Genomic DNA, 24,351 nt, shown 5'->3' on the forward strand with positions numbered 1-24,351 from the left:
AGTAATGAGTTGAAAAGAGTTAATGCAAAGTTTCTGGCAGTGACATATCCCCCCGACCCACCCCCCCCAACTAATACAGCTGCTATAGAAAAATAAAAAAAAAAGCAGCAAGCTCTTCAAAACAAACAAAGTGCAATAACGCATCTTCCAATCCTACACACTAATAGCTTTTGCTCCCGTATCATGGGTGTATACCTATTAGCACCTTAAAACGTGTAGATATAAATAAAAAAAAGGAATACCCTCTCAAATCTTGACCTGGAAGTCCCGATATGAGCCCAGAAATATTTGTACAAAAATATAAAATATAAAACGTCCGACTTAAGCAGCGTAAAAGTAAGGTTAACAGCTTACAATTATTACAAAACGTATAGGTAAATCGGAAAAGCTTTTTCTTTTTTTTTTTTTTTTTTTCTCTCCCTCTTCACCACTTATTTTCCCCCTTCCCTCAAATAGCCAAAAAGAACTGCAAATTAATAATATTTGCAAAAGGGCAGTCAAACTAACAACAGAGAAAATACTGGTTGTCGCGGGGTTACTCACCCTCCCCTCAGGAATAATGTGGCTCACGTAAAAAAAAAAAAAAAAGGAGAGAGAAAAAAAAGTCAGTCCGTGAGCGTCAGTGAGCCGCACCGGGCTGCAGGCGGAGCCGTGACAGCCTCCAACGGTCCCGTTACGCCGGGTTTGAAGTTTTGCTGCGACTCGTGATGAATTTGCGCGCCTCATCCATGGAGCCGATCCACTTCCTGGCCCCCCCGGACAGCGTGAGCCGGAGCCGGGCGGGGAAGAGCAGAGCCGGCCTCAGACCCAGCTGGTAGAGCTCCGACATGACTCCGCTGTATTCCGCTCGTTGGCTGGCAACTTCGGGGCTGTAATCCTCCACTATCCGGATGGGGTGGCCGCGATATTCCACCTTTCCTCTACGGCGCGCCTCCCTGATGAGGAGATCTTTCGTCTGGTACCGGTGAAGGCGGAGGATGACCGGACGCGGTCTCTGTCCCGGGGCCGGCTTGGCGGCGAGCGAGCGGTGCGCTCTGTCTATCTCTGGCGGTGACGGCAGCGTATCGTTCCCGAACACCTCACACAGCAGCTTGGAGAAGAAAGCCGCCGGAGAACCGCTCTCGGTCGACTCCGGTAAGCCCAGGATACGGATGTTCTGCCTTCTGCTTCGGCTTTCCAAATCCACCACCTTAGCCTTCAGCCGAGCATTATCATCCCGTAGAGTCGAGCAGATGCCTTCAAGGTCCGTAACTCGCTGGCTGAGGTCTTCTGTGGCGAGTTCAAGGGACGAAACCCGTTGGCCATGGTCCTCGACCGCGAGCCGCGTTTGGTCGAGTTTGGAGTCGAGCTGACTGAAAGTATTTTTGAACTCGGCGGCCAGGGCAGCGCGGTGTTCCTCCAGCAACGTGGTAATGGCCGCCAGGGTTAAGACAGCGCCAGCCTCGTCCTTTTTTCCCGACTTGCCGCTCTTCGAAGCCATCTCGGAGGTAAGTGGGCTCGTTCGAGACAAAAAAAAAGAAAAACAGCAACAGGGAATCCCTTTTAAAGGAAAAAGTTTGAAAGTTTGAGGGCTTGGTGGTTTAAAAAGTTTGGCATTTACGGGAGCACTCACGAAACACGTCTACTCCATCTGCTCACCAACCCCTCCCGTCTGTTTTAATGGGAAATGTAAGATCTCTCCCTAACAAGATGGATGAGCTGGCGGCACTGACCCGGCATCAGCGGGAGTACCGGGAATGCAGCGTAATGGTTTACTCAGAAACATGGCTCACTGCGGCGATCCAGGACACGGTGGTGGAGCTGGACGGATTTAAGTTGGTGCGGGCGGATCGGACGAGAGAAAGTGGAAAGAGGAAAGGAGGGGGCTTGGCGGTGTTTGTGAATGAGAGATGGTGCAAACCCGGGCACATCACCATCAAAGAACAACACTGCAGCAGGGACATTGAGCTGCTGACTGTTAGTATGAGGCCATATTATCTGCCGCGGGAATTTACGCATGTTATCATGATGGCTGCATATATTCCCCCTTCTGCTAATGGTGATGCAGCATGTGATGCACTGAACTCAGTCACCAGCAGGCTGCAGACACAGCACCCGCAGGCTCTCTTTCTGATCTCTGGGGACTTTAATCACGTATCTCTGTCCTCCACTCTGCCAACTTTCACCCAATACGTAAAATGTTGCACCCGGGACAATAAAATTCTGGACCTTTTTTATGCCAACACCAAGGAGGCATACACCTCATCACCACTCCCCCAGCTGGGCAGATCCGACCACAACCTGGTTAATCTCCAGCCTGTGTACAGACCCCTGGTGCACAGGGAACCAGCTGTCTCCCGCACAGTGAAGAGATGGTCCAGCGAAGCTGAAGAAGCTCTGCAGGACTGTTTTAACACAACTGTGTGGGAGGAACTCTGTGACTCACATGGGGACGACATTGATGGTCTCACTGACTGTATTACAGACTACATCAACTTCTGTGTGGAAAACACCATACCCACAAAGACAGTAAGGTGTTTTTCCAACAATAAACCCTGGATTAATCCTGGCATAAAGGCTCTCCTGAAGGAGAAGAAGAGGGCCTTTAGATCAGGAAATAAAGAGGAGCTGAAGACTGCTCAGAAGGAACTAAGGAGGAGGATCAGGGAGGGGAAGAACTGCTACAGGAAAAAGATGGAGGAACAACTGCAGCAGAACAACATCAGAGGAGTCTGGAAAGGCCTAAAAACCATCTCGGGCCACAAGAAGAAACCAGACTCCCAGGCTGTGGGGGACCAACAGTGGGTGAACGATCTAAATTTGTTTTTCAATAGATTTGATCAGTCTTCTCCCCCTCCCCCAACCCAGCTCACACTGCTGCAACCCCTTTCATCTGCTTCTACAGGACATCCCCCCTCCCCCTCCTCCTCCTCCTCCTTCAGCTCAACAACAGCCCCCCCACTGTCATCGACACCTTCACCTTCACCTCCAGCTCCACCCCCACCCCCACCTCCACTCCCAAAACAACAAAGCTCATCCCACAGCCGACCCCCCGCTGTTCCTGCACTCTGCTCTACCCCCCCACCCCCCTCCACTACCTCTGATACACCCCCCCCCCCCCCCTGCTCCAGCTTGTCCCTCACAACCCTCCAGGTGAGGAATCAGCTCAGGAGGATGAACGCGAGGAAGGCTGCAGGTCCGGATCGCATCAGCTCCAGGCTCCTGAAGTCCTGTGCAGACCAGCTGTGCGGGATTGTTGGACACATGTTCAACCTGAGCCTGAGCCTGGGGAGGGTACCACCACTATGGAAGACATCCTGCGTGGTACCTGTTCCCAAAAACCCGCACCCCAAGAACCTCAGCAGCTTCAGGCCGGTGGCTCTGACATCCCACCTGATGAAGGCCCTGGAGCGGCTGCTCCTCCGACATCTCCGCCCCATGCTGAGCCCAGCGATGGACCCACTACAGTTTGCTTACCAACCTGGCATTGGGGTGGATGACGCCGTCATCATCATGCTACATCGTGCCCTGTCTCACCTGGAGAAACCTGGGAACACTGTGAGGATCATGTTCTTTGATTTCTCCAGTGCGTTCAACACCATCCAGCCGGCACTTCTGGGAGACAAGCTGGAGAATGCAGGGGTTGACAGTCACCTCACATCCTGGATTCTGGACTACCTCACCAACCGTCCACAGTATGTGAGGACACGGGACCACACATCGGACATGGTCGTCTGCAGTGTGGGGGCCCCGCAGGGAACGGTCCTGGCGCCGTTCCTCTTCACTCTCTACACTGCTGACTTCTCCTACAACTCCCCAACCTGTCACCTTCAAAAGTTCTCTGATGACTCTGCTATCGTCGGCCTCATCACAGATGAAGACGATAGCGAGTACAGAGAACTGTCCCAGGACTTTGTGGACTGGTGCCTGCAGAACCACCTCCAGATCAACGCGGGGAAAACTAAAGAACTGGTGGTGGATTTCCGCAGGTGTAATAAATCCCCCCCGACACCGGTGAACATCCAGGGAAAGGACATTGAGATGGTGACATCTTATAAGTACCTGGATGTTCACCTCAACAATAAACTGGACTGGACTACTAATTCCTCCGCACTCCATAAAAAAGGCCAGAGCAGACTCTATCTGCTCAGGAGACTGAGGGCTTTTGGTGTGCAGGAAACACTCCTGAAAACATTTTATAACACTGTGGTGGCATCAGCCATTTTCTACGGAGTGGTCTGCTGGGGCAGCAACATCACAGCTGCAGACAGAAGGAGGCTGGACAAAACAATCAAAAGGGCCGGCTCTGTCGTGGGCTGCTCTCTGGACACAGTGCAGGTGGTGGGAGAGAGGAGGATGATGGCTAAGCTGTCATCCATGATGGAGAAGGACTCCCACCCCATGAAGGACACCATCAGAGCGCTGGAGAGCTCCTTCAGCGACAGGCTCCTTCACCCTAGGTGTCTGAAGGAACGCTACAGAAGGTCCTTCCTCCCTGCAGCTGTGAGACTACACAACCAGCACTGCTCACAGTAGACCACAAACAATCCTGACAATAAATATACAAACCGGAAAATAATGTGCAATACCATACTCTGCAACGTGCATAAATAACATCTGTAAATATCCATCTGTTTTTCTTTTTTTGTATACTAGTATTTTTTATTTATTACTATTTTTATTTTCCTTCTTCTTATTATGGGCATGCCAAGTAGTGGCATGACCATATTGCAATCGTCCAGAATGGCCCAAAAGGCAATGTTGCTAGCATTTTGCTAACAAACTAAAGTCGCAAAAGTCCCACAGCGCACCAGCGGGTGTAGAGCATGACCCCGCTCTGATGTGGAAAAAAAAAATCCCCAAAAAGTGAAACACGGCCGTAAAAACCTGAAAAATGAAGGCGATATATTAGTATCCAGAAAAGGTTTCCCTTTTCTTCCTTATTATTATTATTATTCCGCACTTTTTTTTGTCCGTTAATACGGCCCGAACCGCAACGTTCACCCATGCATGCCATACATCGCGTCTCCATCATGCCTCGATGGGCATTACTTTTCTCAGTCAAAAGTGTTAACGTGGCAACGCTAGATGCCAAAAAGCAAAAAAAAAGGCGAAAATTTGGACGCTTATTGCTCGGCCGAACTTTATCGTAGAGACATCGTTCAAACTTTCAAACACTCGGACTGATTGTCCCCAAAGGCCCATACAACTTCATCATGCTGGTTATTACGGTTTTTGCGATATTTAACTTTCAATTTAAAAAAAAAATCCATTTTATTTTGGACGCTTGTTGCTAGGCAACGGCTTATCGTACAGACATCATTACAACATTGACAAACCCGGGACGCTTTGTACTGCAACATATTTTAGTCTCGTCATGCTTGTTATTACGGTATTTGAGATATTCCACTTTGCTCATTTTGATGCTAACGGAATTTTGGACGCTTGTTGCGCGGCAACGTGATATCGTAGAGACTTTAAAGGGGACCTATTATGAAAAACACGTTTTTTCTTGTTTTAACATATATAAAGTGGTCTCCCCTCACCCTGCCAGCACAGGGGAGACAAAATACCATGAAATTCTGCAAGCTCTCTGACCCCCGCCGGACAGAGTCCCCCAGTGTCACGTGGTTTTTTTTGAGCCGATTAAAATCTGCTCCCGTCGTGACGTCACGACGGGAGCAGATTTTAATCAGCAGATTTCCAGAGGTTCAGCCTCCGCTGCTGAAACCACGCCCACAACCAGCTCTCTCCGCTGCTGGAGCGGTCCTTCCTTCAGCCAGTCGGACGCGGCGCCGCGGCGGAGCGGATCCGGGTTAAATCATCCAGGTTTCCGGGTGGTTTGGGAGCTGGGTCCTCGGGGGTCTGTCCCAGGCTGGACCAGCTTCATCCTCCGAGATTTTCAGGCAAATCTGTCGGTTTGATCCCCGGTAACGGGCGATGCGCCGCGGATGTGCTCAGGAGCCGATCTGTGCGCCCGCTGTGGGGTTGCGGCGCCCGTCGCGCAGCATCTGCCGGGTAGATCCGGCTGAAATTCCGCTGGTCGGTCCCCCGGGAGTCCCTGCTACCAGTCCAGGCGGGTTCCTGCGGTCCCGGCCGGTCGGAACCGGTCAGATTCCCCCGTTAAAGCCGCGGTGATGCGCGGTGCTCCCGGGCGCCCGGCGGGGCTCCGGGGCAGCGTTCAGCATCCGCCGGGCAGATCCGGCTTAAATAGTGCATAAATGTTATTTATATACAACTCATATTTTATTTTTTTAACAAAGTTGCCATTTGTGAAAATTCAGTGTTGTGATAATTTACAGGCTCGGGCTGCTCTGGCGGAGCGAGGTTTATGCTCCTCCCCTGCTACACGTCATTCAGGGAGCCAATCAGCACAGAGCCTCATTATCATACCCCCCCCTTCCCTAAAAATGAGGCGCAGAAAAAGAGGTTAGAAGCGGTAAAACTAGTGACATGGCCCACAGGCTGAATTTATGATTTATGTAGAAAAAACAAGCTTTAGATTGTTTTTAAGACATTCAAGGCCTGTTTAAAATATACATTAAATGCCATAATAGGTCACCTTTAATTCAACATTAAAATACTCGGGTTGGTGTGGACTACAACATAGTGAGGTTTCATTACGCTGTCGTTTCCAGCTTTTGAGATGTTGAAGCCAAATTGTCCCATTCTATCCTATGGAGCTTGTTACCATGGCAACAAAAACCAATGCATTTGTATGGGGGACCATGTGAATAAACCATCTGTTAATGCTGCCCGGACCGGAACGTGCACCCATGCATGGCATACATCGTTGGATGCGTCTCGATCGTGCCTCGATGGGCATTACTTTTCTCAGTCAAAAGTGTTACCGTGGCAACGCTAGATGCCAAAAAGCAAAAAAAAAGGCAAAAATTTGAACGTTTATTGCTCGGCCAGACTTTATCGTAGAGACATCGTTCAAACTTTCAAACACTCGGCCCGATTGGCACTAACGGACCTTACAAGCTCATTATGCCAATTATTACACTTTTTGCGATAATGACCTTTCATTTTTTTCTTTATTTCCATTTGACTTTGACGCTTGTTGCTAGGCAACAGATTATCATAGAGACATCCTACAAATGTTCCCCGACTCGGCACGCTGTGGACTTCAACATATTCAAATTTCATGAAGCTGTTATTTAAGGAAATTTTATGTCAAAATCCATGCCAAATGGCCCCATTCATTCGGATGTTTTTTTTTACCACGGTGAAACAAAAACCTATCCATTAACGTAGCCTGAACCGCAACGTGCACCCATGCATGGCATACATCGTTGGATGCGTCTCCATCGTGCCTCGATGGGCATTACTTTTTTCAGTCAAAAGTGTCACCGTGGGGGGCACTAGACGCCAAAAAGCGCACGCCTTTAATAACTATTGGGAGCACAGGAATGAATGCAATACAACTGTAAACACCTCAAACTGACATAGAACCACCCCGAACACAACCATTACAGCCCCAAACCAAAGCAGCGAGAGGGGTCGAATGGGCCGTATCAAAATTTCCAGAAATTTTCTAGTAGCGAGTAGAGTAGCGAGTAGCGAACCGAAATCTGTCCGGAAGAGGAATCAGAAGAATAATAAACCCGCAGAATAACAATAGTGCCACGGCCCCCGGCCAGAGGCACGACTCCTCCAAAGCTATGCAATAGCAAGGAGGAGTAGGCCTTCTTCTGATTCCTCTTCCGGACAGATTTCGGTTCGCTACTCCTCCTAGAGCTTTGGGAAAACGCGAAAAGTAAAAACGTAGAAACGTGTGCCTTAATCGGGAATCGTGTGCTATGACTTTTATAAGCTATTGGCGTGCACGTTTTTGCGCAACGTGCACAAACGTGCGCGCTAAAACCCATCCGGAATGCATTGGGAGAAGTTTGGGGCCTCACCACTCGCACACCGTTACTCCAAAAATTCTGAACCAAATTAGAAAGTTGTAGGGCCTGAATTTATCTACAGTCCTGTGGATTTTCAGAGCAATGGCATAAATAGTTTTTGCACGAAGTGCAAAAACATTTCCAAATTTCCCAAACTAATGGGGAGATTTTCCCATGTAAGTGAATGGGGCAGCATTTCACACTGTGGCTGGAAGGAGGTTGGAAAAACTCCAAATTCACCTTTTTTCTGAGTCACGTATCTTTGTCATACTTGCACGTAGAAATGTCATTCAAACTTCAAAACGGAGGAAAACTTCTCTTCTCTCTCTGAACCTGGAACTGTTTTTTCCTAAAATGTACACTTTTCAAGATATGAGCGCTCAAGCGAGGACTGGAAATCACTTTTTTGTCAAATCATCAGTGCGGTTCGAATTCATTAGAGTGGAGAGACTTTCGAAAAATGATCATAATTTTTATTTGTAACTCGAGCTCACGGGCAAACCGTAAAAGCTAGAAAGATAATTTTTGGTCAGAATGTAGACATAGATGTTGAGTTTCAAATAATGTGACTTTGACAGGCGTTGTGTGCACAAAATTGGAACGGCAGGGCCAACAGACACGCCAAATCCTGTCTCTCTCTCCATTGACTCCCATGTTAAATGAAGTTTTCTTCAAAAAAATCTCATTTTTGTTTTCGAATTGCCGTTGCTAACACATTTTAAGTGATATCTGTATGAAAATAACATTTCCGGAATCTGCTGGGTTCTCCGTCGCTCACGATGTTTTCATTTTTCTGCTAAGAGCTACGGTTTGATGACAAAGTGGAGTGATTTGAGGTTTGTCACAACCGAAAATATAGCTGAGTCATTACCTCTGTATATATACTAGTAAGCTTCTGAAGTTTCTAGAAGCTTCTCTGTTCTGATGACTCATCCCCCCCGCAGGCTTCTGGGTCATGTGACCCAGGACTGGTCACATGACTCAGTCAGTACAGACTTAATATAATATAACCTGGAAAATGGAGAAATCTGAACCCTGACCTTCATCATCCTCTACCTTCATCATCATCTACCTTCATCATCCTCTACCTTCATCATCCTCCTCTACCTTCATCATCCTCTACCTTCACCATCCTCTACCTTCATCATCCTCCTCTACCATCCATCATCCATCCATCATCCCTCCATCCATCATCCCTCCATCATCCATCCATCCATCATCCATCCATCATCCATCCCTCCATCCATCCATCATCCATCCATCATCCATCCATCCATCATCCATCCATCATCCATACATCCATCAATCATCCATCCATCATCCATCATCCATCCATCATCCATCCATCATCCATCCATCCATCATCCATCCATCCCTCCATCCATCCATCCATCCATCCATCCATCCATCCATCCATCCATCATCCATACATCCATCAATCATCCATCCATCCATCATCCATCAATCATCCATCCATCATCCATCCATCATCCATCCATCCATCATCCATCCATCCATCATCCATCCATCATCCATCCATCCATCATCCATCCATCATCCATCCATCCATCCATCCATCCATCATCCATTCATCCCTCCATCCATCATCCATCCATCCATCATCCATCCATCCATTCATCATCCATTCATCATCCATCCATCCATCATCCATCCATCCATCATCCATCCATCCATCATCCATTCATCATCCATCCATCCATCCATCATCCCTCCATCATCCCTCCATCATCCATCCATCCATCATCCATCCATCATCCATCCATCCATCCATCCATCCATCATCCATCCCTCCATCCATCAATCATCCATCCATCCATCATCCATCCATCCATCCATCATCCATCCATCCATCCATTATCCATCCATCCATCATCCATCCATCATCCATCCATCATCCATCCATCCATCCATCATCCCTCCATCCATCATCCCTCCATCATCCATCCATCCATCATCCATCCATCATCCCTCCATCCATCCATCCATCCATCATCCATCCATCATCCATCCATCCATCCATCCATCATCCATACATCCATCATCCATCCATCCATCCATCATCCATCCATCATCCATCCATCCATCATCCATCCATCCATCCATCATCCATCCATCATCCATCCATCCATCCACAGTATATACAGCATAATACAGTATACACTTCCGGGTCATGTGACCCAGAACTGGTCACATGACCAAGGGAATGCACATTAGCCCCGCCCCTTCTTCTGATTGGCTGATACGTTAAAGTCCAATATCTTTTGAATGGTTTGACATACAGAGACATGGGTGGTGTCAAATGACTAAGTATCGAGCCCCTGACCCTCATTGGTGCAAATTAGCCACGCCCCTTCTTCTGATTGGCTGATACGTTAAAGTCCAATATCTTTTGAATGGTTTGACATACAGAGACATGGGTGGTGTCAAATGACTAAGTATCGAGCCCCTGACCCTCATTGGTGCAAATTAGCCACGCCCCTTCTTCTGATTGGCTGATACGTTAAAGTCCAATATCTTTTGAATGGTTTGACATACAGAGACATGGGTGGTGTCAAATGACTAAGTATCGAGTCCCTGACCCTCATTGGTGCAAATTAGCCCCGCCCCTTCTTCTGATTGGCTGATATGTTAAAGTCCAATATCTTTTGAATGGTTTGACATACAGAGACATGGGTGGTGTCAAATGACTAAGTATGGAGTCCCTGACCCTCATTGGTGCAAATTAGCCCCGCCCCTTCTTCTGATTGGCTGATACGTTAAAGTCCAATATCTTTTGAATGGTTTGACATACAGAGACATGGGTGGTGTCAAATGACTAAGTATGGAGTCCCTGACCCTCATTGGTGCAAATTAGCCCCGCCCCTTCTTCTGATTGGCTGATACGTTAAAGTCCAATATCTTTTGAATGGTTTGACATACAGAGACATGGGTGGTGTCAAATGACTAAGTATGGAGTCCCTGACCCTCATTGGTGCAAATTAGCCCCGCCCCTTCTTCTGATTGGCTGATACGTTAAAGTCCAATATCTTTTGAATGGTTTGACATACAGAGACATGGGTGGTGTCAAATGACTAAGTATCGAGTCCCTGACCCTCATTGGTGCAAATTAGCCCCGCCCCTTCTTCTGATTGGCTGATACGTTAAAGTCCAATATCTTTTGAATGGTTTGACATAGAGAGTCATGGGTGGTGTCATTGGACTCGGTATAGAGTCCTTCACCTTTATTGCTTGTAAAATGTACACAAATTTGCAGCAGCCCGCCGTGGCACTCTCAAAATTTCTGCAAGAAATTGTCTAGTTATTATTATTATTGTGTAATATTGATGCCTCTTGTGTTTTGCACTATCCCCTTTGCTGCTGTAATCTGGAAATTTCCAGAAATTTCTCTTATCTTAAGAGACATGCGGCTGGTATAGGGTTAGGGTCAGGGCTAGGATGGGGGTTTAAGAGACATGCGGCTGGTTTAGGGTTAGGGTCAGGGTTAGGATGGGGATCTAAGACATGCGGCTGAGTTAGGGTCAGGGTTAGGATGGGGGTCTAAGAGACATGCGGCTGGTTTAGGGTTAGGGGGTCAGGGTTAGGATGGGGGTGTAAGAGACATGCGGCTGGTTTAGGGTTAGGGTCAGGGCTAGGATGGGGTGTAAGAGTGATGCAGCTGGTTTAGGTTTAGGGTCAGGGTTAGGATGGGGTCTAAGAGACATGTGGCTGGGTTAGGGTTAGGGGGTCAGGGCTAGGATGGGGGTCTAAGACATGCGGCTGGGTTAGGGTTAGGGGGTCAGGGTTAGGATGGGGGTGTAAGTGACATGCGGCTGGGTTAGGGTTAGGGTCAGGGTTAGGATGGGGGTCTAAGAGACATGCGGCTGGGTTAGGGTCAGGGGGCCAGGGTTAGGATGGGGGTTTAAGAGACATGCAGCTGGTTTAGGGTTAGGGTCAGGGCTCGGATGGGGGTCTAAGAGACATGCGTCTGGTTTAGGGTTAGGGTCAGGGCTAGGATGGGGGTCTAAGAGACATGCGGCTGGTTTAGGGTTAGGGGGTCAGGGTTGGGATGGGGGTGTAAGAGACATGCGGCTGGTTTAGGGTTAGGGGGTCAGGGTTGGGATGGGGGTGTAAGAGACATGCGGCTGGTTTAGGGTCAGGGTTAGGATGGGGGTCTAAGACATGCGGCTGGGTTAGAGTCAGGGTTAGGATGGGGGTCTAAGAGACATGTGGCTGGTTTAGGGTTAGGGTTAGGATGGGGTGTAAGAGACATGCGGCTTGTTTAGGGTTAGGGTCAGGGCTAGGATGGGGGTGTAAGAGATGCGGCTGGTTTAGGTTTAGGGTCAGGGTTAGGATGGGGTCTAAGAGACATGCGGCTGGGCGAGGGTTAGGGGGTCAGGGCTAGGATGGGGGTCTAAGAGACATGCGGCTGGTTTAGGGTTAGGGGGTCAGGGTTAGGATGGGGGTGTAAGAGACATGCGGCTGGGTTAGGGTCAGGGTTAGGATGGGGGTGTAAGAGACATGCGGCTGGTTTAGGGTTAGGGTCAGGGCTAGGATGGGGGTGTAAGAGAGATGCGGCTGGTTTAGGGTTAGGGTCAGGGTTAGGATCGGGTCTAAGAGACATGCGGCTGGGTTAGGGTTAGGCAGTCAGGGCTAGGATGGGGTCTAAGACATGCGGCTGGTTTAGAGTTAGGGGGTCAGGGTTAGGATGGGGGTGTAAGAGACGTGCGGCTGGTTTAGGGTTAGGGTCAGGGTTCGTATGGGGGTCTAAGAGACATGCGGCTGGTATAGGGTTAGGGTCAAGGCTAGGATCGGGGTCTAAGAGACATGCAGCTGGTATAGGGTTAGGGTCAAGGCTAGGATGGGGGTCTAAGAGACATGCGGCTGGTTTAGAGTTAGTGTTAGGGTCAGGGCTAGGATGGGGGTGTAAGAGACATGCAGCTTGTTTAGGGTTAGGGGGTCAGGGTTAGGATGGGGGTGTAAGAGACATGCGGCTGGTTTAGGGTTAGGGTTAGGGGGTCAGGGCTAGGATGGGGGTGTAAGAGACATGCGGCTGGTTTAGGGTTAGGGGGTCAGGGTTAGGATGGGGGTGTAAGAGACATGCGGCTGGTTTAAATAACCCTAACTGTTTTGTTACTGCAGTTCAGAGTTCAACAGGAAATAAAATAGTCCTCTAATAGTTCGCCTGCAGGTGACATGAGGCTAAATGAGCTTTAATGATTGTGTGTTTGTGTTTGCAGGACTGTGATTGGTCAGAAAAAGAGTGGTCCTGCCTCTGTCAAGACGTGAAGATCCGCAGACACAAGAGGAAAGGATGCTCTCGCTGCCATGGCAACCAGGTAACGGATGGCAACAGGGAATTAGCTGCACTATATTGTGATAAGGGGTTCAAAATGAATCAGAATTAGGTTTTATTTCCAGGTTCAGTCAAGAAACTTTTACAGTACTAGGGATTTGTCATGTTAGGTGCAAACAAAAAGAGGAAAAGAGCTGCAAAAAGTGAGAAATCCAAGTCCTACATACCCATTTGAAATAAATATTATAGTAATTAGGTTACTCTGATACACTACATTCTTTCCAGATTACAAGTACTTGCATAGGAGTGCTGCAGATACTGAGTACCAACACGAGGACTTATCAATATTATTAGACTTTGTACAATCAATAGAAAATGTATTTTATTTGAACAATATCAGATCATTTCTATGGTTGTAAGACATTCTTATTGACATTGGAAAATTCCATGGTATGGCATTGCCACGCATTTTACTCAAAAATAAATTTTCTTTTGTTTATTACAAATCACCAATTACCAATGTTTAAATTCAACTGATTTATTTATTTATTTTTTAAACAAATAGCCTTGCCAGCTATTTCACTTAAATGTTTTTAATATAACTCCATTAACATAACACAGCCATGAAACCGCCTCTACCCGCTTCGCCTGAGCAGAACAAACGGGGGGTTAGTGTTAGTCAGAGATGCTGCAGATTCAGACTAACAGCAGCCCTCACCTACACGACTAGTGAAGCTGTCGCCATCGTAAAGCTGCTTGTTCCCGCCCTGCTGGCTCACCTTCACACCCCTCCAGACCTTCAGAGGTCGTAAAGCCCATGTTCCCGTCCTGCTGACTCACCTTCACCCCTCCAGACCTCCAGGGTTAGGGTTAGTCAGAGATGCTGCTAACGCAGATTCAGACTAACAGCAGCCCTCACCTACACGACTAGTAAAACCGTCACCACCGTAAAGCTGCATGTTCCCGCCCTGCTGACTCATGTTCCCGCCCTGCTGACTCATGTTCCCGCCCTGTTGACTCATGTTCCCGCCCTGCTGACTCATGTTCCCGCCCTGCTGACTCATGTTCCCGCCCTGCTGACTCATGTTCCCGCCCTGCTGACTCATGTTCCCGCCCTGCTGACTCATGTTCCCGCCCCGCTGACTCATGTTCCCGCCCCGCTGACTCATGTTCCCGCCCCGCTGACTCATGTTCCCGCCCTGCTCCTGCCCCGCTGACTCATGTTCCCGCCCTGCTCCTGCCCTGCTGACTCATGTTCCCGCCCCACTGACTCATGTTCCCGCCCCGCTGACTCATGTTCCCGCCCCGCTGACTCATGTTCCCGCCCCGCTGACTCATGTTCCCGCCCCGCTGACTCACCTTTACCCCTCCAGACCTCCAGGGCCATGAAGAGCCTCGACCCGCTGTTCCCTCATATCAGAACCGCTCAGGACCAACATGGAGACAAGAACCCGGACCTGAAGGGGAGCAGCGGCAGCAGTCCTCAGCCAGGTGAGCATCACACCTGAGCAGCACCAGTCACACCTGAGCAGCACCAGTCACACCTGAGCAGCACCAGTCACACCTGAGCAGCACCAGTCACACTTGAGCAGCACCAGTTACACCTGAGCCGGGTTTGTATCATCCCTGAAAGACGTTACTCGACGGGTGAAGGACAGGCATCTGGATCTGGATCTGGATCGGTGCAGCCTGTAACACATAAAACTAAAGATATTTAGAAAAGAATTGGTGAGGAGGAGGGGGTGAGGGTGAGAGGGTGGGGGTGAGGGTGAGAGGGTGGGGGTGAGGGTGATGGGGTGAGGGTGGGGGAGAGGGTGAGAGGGTGAGGGTGGGGGAGAGGGTGAGGGTGGGGTTGAGGGTGAGGGTGGGGGGAGAGAGGGGGTGAAGGTGAGAGGGTGAGGGGGTGAGGGGGTGAGGAGCAGCAACGACTTTCCCATCGGCTCCTCCGGGACGACTGAACTTCTCACCCAATTTACAGCGGGGAAAATTAGTATTGAACACGTCAACATTTCTCTCAAAAAACATATTTCTAATCGAGCTATTAACATGAAATTTTCACCAGATGTCGGCATCAACCCAAGTAATGCACACATTCAAAGAAATCCAAACATTTATGTCCATAAATTAAGTTATGTGTAATAAAGTGAAATGGCACAGGGAATAAGTATTGAACACATGAAGAAAAGGAGGGGTAAATAGGTCTGGAAAGCCAAGAAAACAGCTGGAGTTTGTCAGTATTTAGAAGGTTAACCTGTCCCCTATTAGTGCAAAGCAATATCAAGAAGCATTGCATGACGGGTAAAAGCAAAGAGCTGTCCAAAGACCTACGCAACCTTATTGTGGCAAAACACACTGAAGGCATTGGTTACAGGCGCATTTCTAAACTTCTGAAAGTTCCATTGAGTACCATGGGGGCCATCATCCTGAAGTGGAAAGAACACTGCATTACCATAAACCAGCCACGGCCAGGGGCTGCTCGCAAGATTTCAGACAGAGGAGTCAAAACAATCATCAGAAGGGTTCTCCAACAGCCCAGGACCACTCGTGGAAAGCTTCAAAAAGACCTGGAATCAGCAGGTACCTTTGTTTCAAAGAAAACAATAAGTAATGCACTCAATCGCCATGGCCTCCATGCACGCACACCACGCAAGACTCCATTTTTGAAGAAGCATGTTGAAGCTCGTTTGGAGTTTGCGACACAACATTTGGATAAACCCATAACATTCTGGGAGAACATACTCTGGTCAGATGAGACCAAAATTGAACTCTTGGGATGTCATAAGACAACATGTTTGGAGGAAAAATGGCACGGCACATCACGCCCAAAACACCATACCAACAGTGAAGTTTGGAGGTGGGAGCATCATGGCGTGGGACTGTTTTTCAGCATTGGGTACTGGTAGACTTCATATCATTGAAGGAATAATGACTGGAGAAAAGTATGGAGACATTCTTGATCAGAATCTGCTGTCATCTGCCAGGCTGCTGAAGATGAAAAGAGGGTGGATCTTTCAGCAAGACAACGATCCCAAGCACACAGCCAAGCAAACACTCAACTGGTTGAAGAAAAAGAAAATAAAGCTGCTAGAATGGCCCAGTCAATCACCAGACTTGAATCCAATTGAAAATCTTTGGAAAGAACTGAAGATCCGGGTTCACAGAAGAGACCCCCGGAACCTTGACGATTTGAAGGCAGTTTGTGTGGATGAATGGGCCAAAATCACACCTGAGCAATGTATTCGACTGGTTTCTCCATACAGGAGGTGTCTTGAGGCTGTAATCACCATTACACATAACTTAATTTATGGACATACATGTTTGGATTTCTTTGTATCTGTGCATTACTTGGGTTGATGCCGACATCTGGTGAAAATTTCATGTCAATAGCTCGATTAGAAATATGTTTTTTGAGAGAAATGTTGACGTGTTCAATACTTATTTTCCCCGCTGTATATGTAACTTACTTTCTGTTCATTTTAAATTATGTTCATTAAAACAACCCTATATTTAATTTATTTCACTTTTAGGTACTTTTGATAAACACATCTTTATCCAACTGTCTTTCAATTCAATTCACTTTTATTTGTTGAACTGTACATGTTAATAGACACAAGTGTAAATATTCACGGTTGTAGCCAGTAATTTCCACCATTCGTCCCTGCATTAAATTAATGCCACAGACACAGAATCAGAACCAGCAGACAAAGGAGACGAGATATGACATTCATACCAACAAAAACACGACTGAGCTAGATAAAAATCATTGAGCAATAAAACAAGTTGCAATTGATAAACCAGTAAGTGACCGTAAAGTTAAAGTGCTAAGTGCTTAAGTGCAAGAGTTTGTAAAGTGCTGATGCAGATTACACGTTGCCCGATTGCTTCTTTAAAGTGCTTTAGTGCTCAGAATTGTAAAGTGCTAATGCTTATTGACCATGTATATTTAACAGTTTTGCTTTTGCTTATTATAATGTTCTTTTTCTTGTATTTTAAACTTAATTGTATGCAGATAAACTCTCCTGTATCCACAGATCAGAGTGTTGCATCATGGGAAAGCTTGTTTCCTCTGGATGGGAAGGAGGAAGAGGAGGAGGAGGATGAACTGGATGATGAAGATGGTGATGAAGAGGACGACGGGAAGAACAGCGAGAGAGAGAAAAGTCCAGCGGTGAAAAGGAGAAGGATGGAGATGTCCGGCTCCCCGCTCTCCCCCTCCTCCTCCAACCCCCCCGATACCTCCTGTCCTCCTCCTCCACCACCTCCTCCTGTTTCCTCTTCTCCTCCCTCCTCCTCCTCCTCCTCCCTCACTCCTCTCCTTCCTTCGGTTCCTCCCCCAGTTCCCTCCTCTTCTCCTCCACCCCATCCTGTATCCTCTTCTCCTCCTCCTCCCATCTCTTCTCCTCCTTCCTCTCCTCCTCTTCCTGTCTCCTCCTCTCCTCCTTCTTCTCCTCCTCCCGTCTCCTCTTCTCCTCCCTCCTCTCCTCCTTCTTCTCCTCCTCCCGTCTCCTCCTCTTCCTCCCCCCCGCACCCCCCTCGCTCTGCCCCCCCCCTAGATCTCCCTGTTTGTGCCAAGAACATTTCTCTGACGGCGAGTGGAGAGAGAGTCATCCTCTGGACCAGGTAGGTCTCCTCCTCTCCTCCTCCTCTCCTTTCCTCAGGTAACCCCCCCCCCGTCCATCAGCTTTGAGGAGGAATGGACCGGATTTGTTTTTATGTTTCCAGAGAAGCTGATCGCGTTATCTTGACGACGTGTCAGCAGGAAGGAGCCAATCAGAACACTTTCCAATCGATCTCCAACCTGCTAGGGAACAAGACTCCGGCCGAGGTGACGCTTTTCTCCGGCCTCTAAGCAGCTTTCGCTTTGCAAGTCCGTTAACCTTCTCGATGTCTTCAGGTTTCTCGCAGATTTCGGGATCTGATGCGATTATTCCGTACAGCAGCTCGTCACGGCAGCTCTGAGGAGGAAGGTCCGGCCGCCGAGCCGGGAGACGCCGATGAGGCGGCAGCTTCACCCGAGCAGCAGAGCTGAAGGACGACGACCCGAACCCCAACATGTGACGTCTGGAGGACTTTTACTGTGTACAGCATCGCTGTTATATATTCCAGACTTGTTTTATATTTCCATTTGTTTGACTTTCATGAAAATAGCTTTAAACATCAGTCATAAGATTATTTAAGGTTTTTGTAAAATAAAAAAGAGGTCCATATTTTTTAACAATAAACTGTTTTTCAACAGTCTGCTGTCTCTAACCAGATAAGATAAGATAATCCTTTATTTCTCCCTCAATATGGAAACTCACTTGTTTAGCAGCAGTACACTTAACATACAAATGCAGGGAAGGGTAAAAAAGTAAAAAGTAAAAAAAATATATATAATTACAAGATATGAACAGTATATACAGTACATTAAAAGAAATAAAGAAACAGTGTAAAAACGGTTGTAGAGTCTGATGGCAGCGGGGAGGAAGGACCTGCGATGCCTCTCAGTGGTGCATCACTGGTGACGAAGCCGGTCACTGATGGAGCTCTCCAGGGTTCTGACATTCTCATGAATGGGGCGGAGCAAGGGTCCCAGCCCAGGGGGGGCGAAGCATTCTAGATGGGCCCTTGTGGCCTAAACATCCCAGTAAAACATAATCACTAAAAAAAATGCCACAGATCAGGTCTCTGACACACAACCACAGCAGCAGCAGCACGGTCAGAATAATTCAAATGAGGTTCTAGCACCAGGGATTTACCAGTCATTATGTGAAACCTGATTATAAGCCTAATGCAGACTTTAGGATATAAGTATCAAACTGGAGATAAAAATAAAATCACATCCAGTGATGTCTATGGAAGCTCATTTCCACCAGTAAAAGAAAAAAATAAGATGAAATCTTAGCCTTCAAAATAAAAATATCCCCACGGTAAGTCATAATTATGACATAAAAATCATAATTTCAACTTTTTATCTCATAATTATGACTTTCTATCTCATAATTTCGACTTGCTATCTCATAATTATGACTTTCTATCTCATAATTTCGAGTTTCTATCTCATAATTTCGAGTTTCTATCTCATAATTATGACTTTTTATCTCATAATTATGGCTTATCGTGGGGATATTTTTATTTTTAAGGCTAAGTTTTCACTTTAGCCATAGATGGATTCGCCGAGTAGCACAATTCAAACACACGTGTTCAACCTACATAATAGTTTACAATGTGCGACAACATGTATTTAACACAATGAGCGACACGGCGGTCAAACAGCGGTGAGCAGAGAACCACAACAAAACATATTTCCACCGGGGGGGTACACATTTAACGAGGACAAAACGGGTGGAGCCGAGCCACGCCGAGCCGGGCTGATGCGGTACTAATGCAAAAGCGCCATAGGTCCAGGTCCAGGTCTAGGTCCAGACCCAGGTCCAGGTCTAGGTCCGGGTCTAGGTCCAGACCCGGGTCTAGGTCTAGGTCTGGGTCCAGACCCAAATCCAGGTCCAGGTATAGGTCCAGACTCGGGTCCAGGTCTAGCTCCGGGTCCAGGTCCAGACCCGGGTCCAGACCCAAGTCCAGGTCCAGGTCTAGGTCCAGACCCAGGTCCAGACCCGGGTCTGGGTCCGGGTCCAGGTCTAGGTCCAGACCCGGGTCCAGGTCCAGACCCAGGTCCGGGTCTAGTTCCGGGTCTAGGTCTAGGTCCAGATCCAGGTCCAGACCCGGGTCTAGGTCCGGGTCCAGGTCCAGACCCGGGTCCAGGTCTAGGTCCGGGTCCAGGTCCGGGTCCAAGTCCAGGTCCGGGTTCGGGTCCAGGTCCAGACCCGGGTCTAGGTCCAGGTCCAGACCCGGGTACAGGTCTAGGTCCGGGTCCAGGTCTAGGACCCGGGTCCAGGTCTAGGTCCAGGTCCAGACCCGGGTCCAGGTCTAGGTCCAGACCCGGGTCCAGGTCCAGATCTTATGTAAATCAGCTTCCTCATCCACTGGCCTGACAGAGATGCATCAGAGAGACCACCAGTGATGATGGACAACTTTCCTCACCTCACAGCAACATCAATAATTTTATTTATTGCTTTGAAATTAGAATTGAAAATCCAAAGAGCCTTAAAGCTAAGTAATTCATAGTTATTTATTTTTGAAATATTATTGATGTGCTTGCAAAATATATTTTTATGTGCTCAAAATCGATCCTTGTGTGCTCAGAATATATCTTTGCTCGCTCAAGATTCTGGCACAAATATCACTCCATACACTTCTCACCTGGCTGTGGAAAAACAAACGAGGACAAAACGGGTGCAGCCGAGCCACGCTGAGCCGGGCTGATGCGGTACTAATGCAAAAGCGCCATACGTCCAGGTCCGGGTCCAGGTCTAGGTCCGGGTCTAGGTCCTGACCCGGGTCCGGGTCCAAGTCCGGGTCCGGGTTCGGGTCCAGACCCAGGTCCGGGTTCGGGTCCAGACCCAGGTCCGGGTCCAGACCCGGGTCCAGGTCTAGGTCCGGGTCCAGGTCCAGATCCAGGTCCAGGTCTAGGTCCGGGTCCAGGTCCAGACCCAGGTCCAGGTCTAGGTCCAGACCCAGGTCTAGGTCCAGACCCGGGTCCAGGTCTAGGTCTAGGTCCAGGTCCGGGTCCGGGTTCGGGTCCAGGTCCAGACCCAGGTACAGGTCTAGGTCCAGACCCAGGTCTAGGTCCAGGTCCGGGTCCAAGTCCGGGTTCGGGTCCAGGTCCAGACCCAGGTCTAGGTCCGGGTCCAGGTCCGGGTCCAAGTCCGGGTTCAGGTCCAGACCCAGGTACAGGTCTAGGTCCAGGTCTAGGTTTGGGTCTAGGTCCAGACCCGGGTCCAGGTCTAGGTCCGGGTCCAGGTCTAGGTCTAGGTCCGGGTCCAGACCCAAGTCCAGGTCCAGGTATAGGTCCAGACCCGGGTCCAGGTCTAGGTCTAGCTCCGGGTCCAGGTCCAGGTCTAGGTCCAGACCCGGGTCCAGGTTCAGACCCGGGTCCGGGTCTAGGTCCAGGTCCAGACCCGGGTCTGGGTCCAGGTCCAGGTCTAGATCCAGACCCGGGTCCAGGTCTAGATCCAGACCCGGGTCCAGGTCCGGCTCTAGTTCCGGGTCCAGGTCCGGGTCTAGGTCCGGGTCCAGGTCCGGGTCTAGGTCCGGGTCCAGGTCCAGGTCCACACCCGGGTCCAGGTCCGGGTCCAGGTCCAGACCCAGGTCCAGGTCTAGGACCCGGGTCCAGACCCGGGTCCAGGTCCAGACCCGGGTCCAGGTCCAGACCCGGGTCCAGGTCTAGGTCCAGACCCGGGTCCAGGTCCAGAACCGGGTCCAGAACCGGGTCCGAGTCCAGGTCCGGGTCCAGGTCTAGGTCCAGGTCTGGGTCCAGGTCCAGGTCCAGACCCGGGTCCAGGTCCAGACCCGGTTCCAGGTCCGGGTCTGGGTCCAGGTCCGGGTCGAGGTCCAGGTTTAGGTCCTGACACGGGTCCAGGTCTAGCTTCGGGTCCAGGTCCAGACCCGGGTCCAGGTCCAGACCCGGGTCCAGGTCCAGACCCGGGTCCAGGTCCTGGTCCAGGTCTAGGTCCTGACCCGGGTCCAGGTCCAGATCCGGGTCGAGGTCCAGTTCCGGGTCCAGGTCCGGGTCCGAGCCGAGCCCCTTTTGCATGATTTAGTGACGTTGGAGCAGCACGGGTTGTTTATACCAGGGTTTCTTAACCTTTCTGACCTTGAGGCCCAGTTTTTTCAGTACAGAGTGACCCTGGGCCCATTAAATATTAACACTGTATAGCAGGGGTCTTCAACTAAAACTTTAAGAGGTCCATTTAGAGAAAATGTACTCAAATGTATATATATATATATATATATATATATATATATATATATATATATATATATATATATATATATATATATATATATATATATATATATATACAGGGGCGATTTTAGCATCAGAGCTTTGGGGGGGCTCAGCCTCCCCAAACTTCATGGACCACAGAACCCCTAGGGGGGTCCGTGGAAATGCCCCCCTGGAAGAAAAATTTGTAGATTTTAAGTAAAAATTGATCAATCTGGTGCACTTTTAGGTCAAAATGAAGAGACTAGATCTATGAAGACCTATACACATCAATATCTTCTTTACTGTTCTGTGGTTTTACAGCGATGAAAAAATAATTGTTTCCCTATATATATTCTGCATACAGGTTATGGTAGAATTTTGCTTGCATAAATAATACGAAAATCACTTCAGGGGAGACTCAAGTAAAGTAACATTTTGCTTTGTAGGCAAAACAAAAGTAAAATCAAATCAAATGGAACTTCCTAACTTATTGGCTGGAATAATATTCCGACAAGATAAAAATATACTGTAAGCTAAAGCAGGAGTTTGCAGTCAACTAGTTGAAATTAATATGTGGCAGTATTTGTGGGGGTCAAAATCTATTTAGGGTGTACCTACTACCACAAATAGATCAGTGTATTGGAAACACTGACTATTCAATTGTGTGACTAGAAAGACACCAATAAATCTGAGAAAATGTACTTTAAGACTTAATTGTCTTGGAAACGAACCTTTGAAAATCACATTGTATTATTTAGTTAGACTACTTAAGGCCATTTCATCACACATTCATGCAAATTGTCTCTTTTTGGATTCAATCAAACTCTTGTGTGAATCAGCTTATATAGCAATCAATCATACACATTTTCTACAAATCTGACTGGTTAGAAGTTGTTAGGCTTATGTACTGATGTTACCTCACATGCAGCGATTTTGTCTTGCTCTGCAGTGGAATTTGCAAAGAATGTTGCAATATTTGAGCTGCCTTTGTTTTTTGTTGCACGGGTATGCATATCAGAACTTGCATGTTTCTTCAGGTCATTTTCTCCAGCGTGACTTATAACTTAGAAAACTCCCTCCGACAGAACGTGCAGAAGACCCGCGACTGGTCTCCACACACAGGCTTAACCCAAACGTATTTTTCCTCCCACTTTTTGTTATATGACACAAGTCTTTTCTTTTTCGAAGGGCCGGGGCCTGGGACATCCACGTCCTCCTCTTCATATTTTCTCTCATCATTTTCACGTCCTCCTGCAGCAGCGCTCATTTTTCCATGCGAGACTAGATGTAAATATTGGCACGCGTTTCACTTCCTCACAAACCAACGCAGCACACCCACATCGCGCGCACACGCCCATACACACACACAGAGACTGAATCACACGCACATGAGCACATGAGCACTGCATACTGAGCGGTCCTAGTAGTGCCCTTAGGATTCAGCTGGCCAGACAGGCAGGCAGACAGACACACAATGCGCGGCGCACAAAGAGAAAAAATATATGCATCCTCCCTTTACCAGTGCGGCTGCTGCGGCGGGACAAAGAGCGTCCCGTGCGGGATGCGCTCATTTTGGCTCAAATGCGTGATGTCCCGCCTAAATCGGGACGGTTGGCAACCCTAGCCAAAGTCTTAGCGTTCTTCTCACTCAAATAAATAGCCAGGCGCTCAGGAAGCGTTTCTTTAAACTTTTCTAGCAACAGTAGTTCATACCACAGCTTGGGTCATTTATTAAGGGCACAGTACAGTGTGTTATTGCGGATAACCTTGGGGCTCATGGGCTAAAAAGAAGTGAGATCAGGAACATTTCAGCGCAGAACCAAGGACGTTCCCCCTCTTTCCTGGTTTAAATCGTTGGACTCATATGTATCAACATTTCTGTGGAAAAATAAAACTCCACGTATTAGTTTAAAGACATTGCAAAAATCTAAAGAATATGGAGGTTTAGAGTTACCTAATTTTCAGTATTACTTCATAGCCAATAAATTACAGTATATTGTAAAATGGTCAAAAGATCATCCTTTAGATAGTCAATGGCTGGACTCAGAGCAAGTGTTTTGTAATGAACTAGAAATCTCAGAGTTACCATTCATTAGTCAAAGTATCAAACATCATCAATGTTTCAAAAGCATTAATATTAGCACAACTTTATCAGCTTGGTGGGAATTTCTTAAAGTAGCTAAAATTTCACTTTTTCCATGTGACTGTACACCCATATGGAACAACCCAGACATCGTGAAAAATGATAAAAAGATGGTTAATTTTGTTCAATGGAGAGATCAAGGAATACGGTATTTACAGCACGTAATTGTAGGAGGACAGTTTGTACCTTTCAATACACTTATTGTTCAATACGGAGTTAGCAGGAATACATTTTT

The 24,351-nt window shown here is 48.1% G+C and overlaps 1 protein-coding gene across 1 annotated transcript in view; it reads left to right on the plus strand.

Moving 5' to 3' along the window:
• Positions 1–18,956, plus strand: part of LOC133424898 (GON-4-like protein) — a 142,181-nt gene extending 123,225 nt beyond the window's left edge. Inside the window, 5 exon segments of the mRNA XM_061715478.1 lie at positions 13,112–13,210; positions 14,541–14,658; positions 17,199–17,787; positions 17,890–17,992; positions 18,062–18,956. Of these exon segments, the coding sequence (XP_061571462.1) occupies positions 13,112–13,210; positions 14,541–14,658; positions 17,199–17,787; positions 17,890–17,992; positions 18,062–18,196 (1,044 nt within the window). The 3' untranslated portion in view covers positions 18,197–18,956.
• The last annotated feature ends 5,395 nt before the right edge of the window (positions 18,957–24,351 follow it).

Source organism: Cololabis saira, chromosome 3, assembly GCF_033807715.1.
Source record: "Cololabis saira isolate AMF1-May2022 chromosome 3, fColSai1.1, whole genome shotgun sequence".
NCBI lineage: Eukaryota > Metazoa > Chordata > Actinopteri > Beloniformes > Belonidae > Cololabis > Cololabis saira.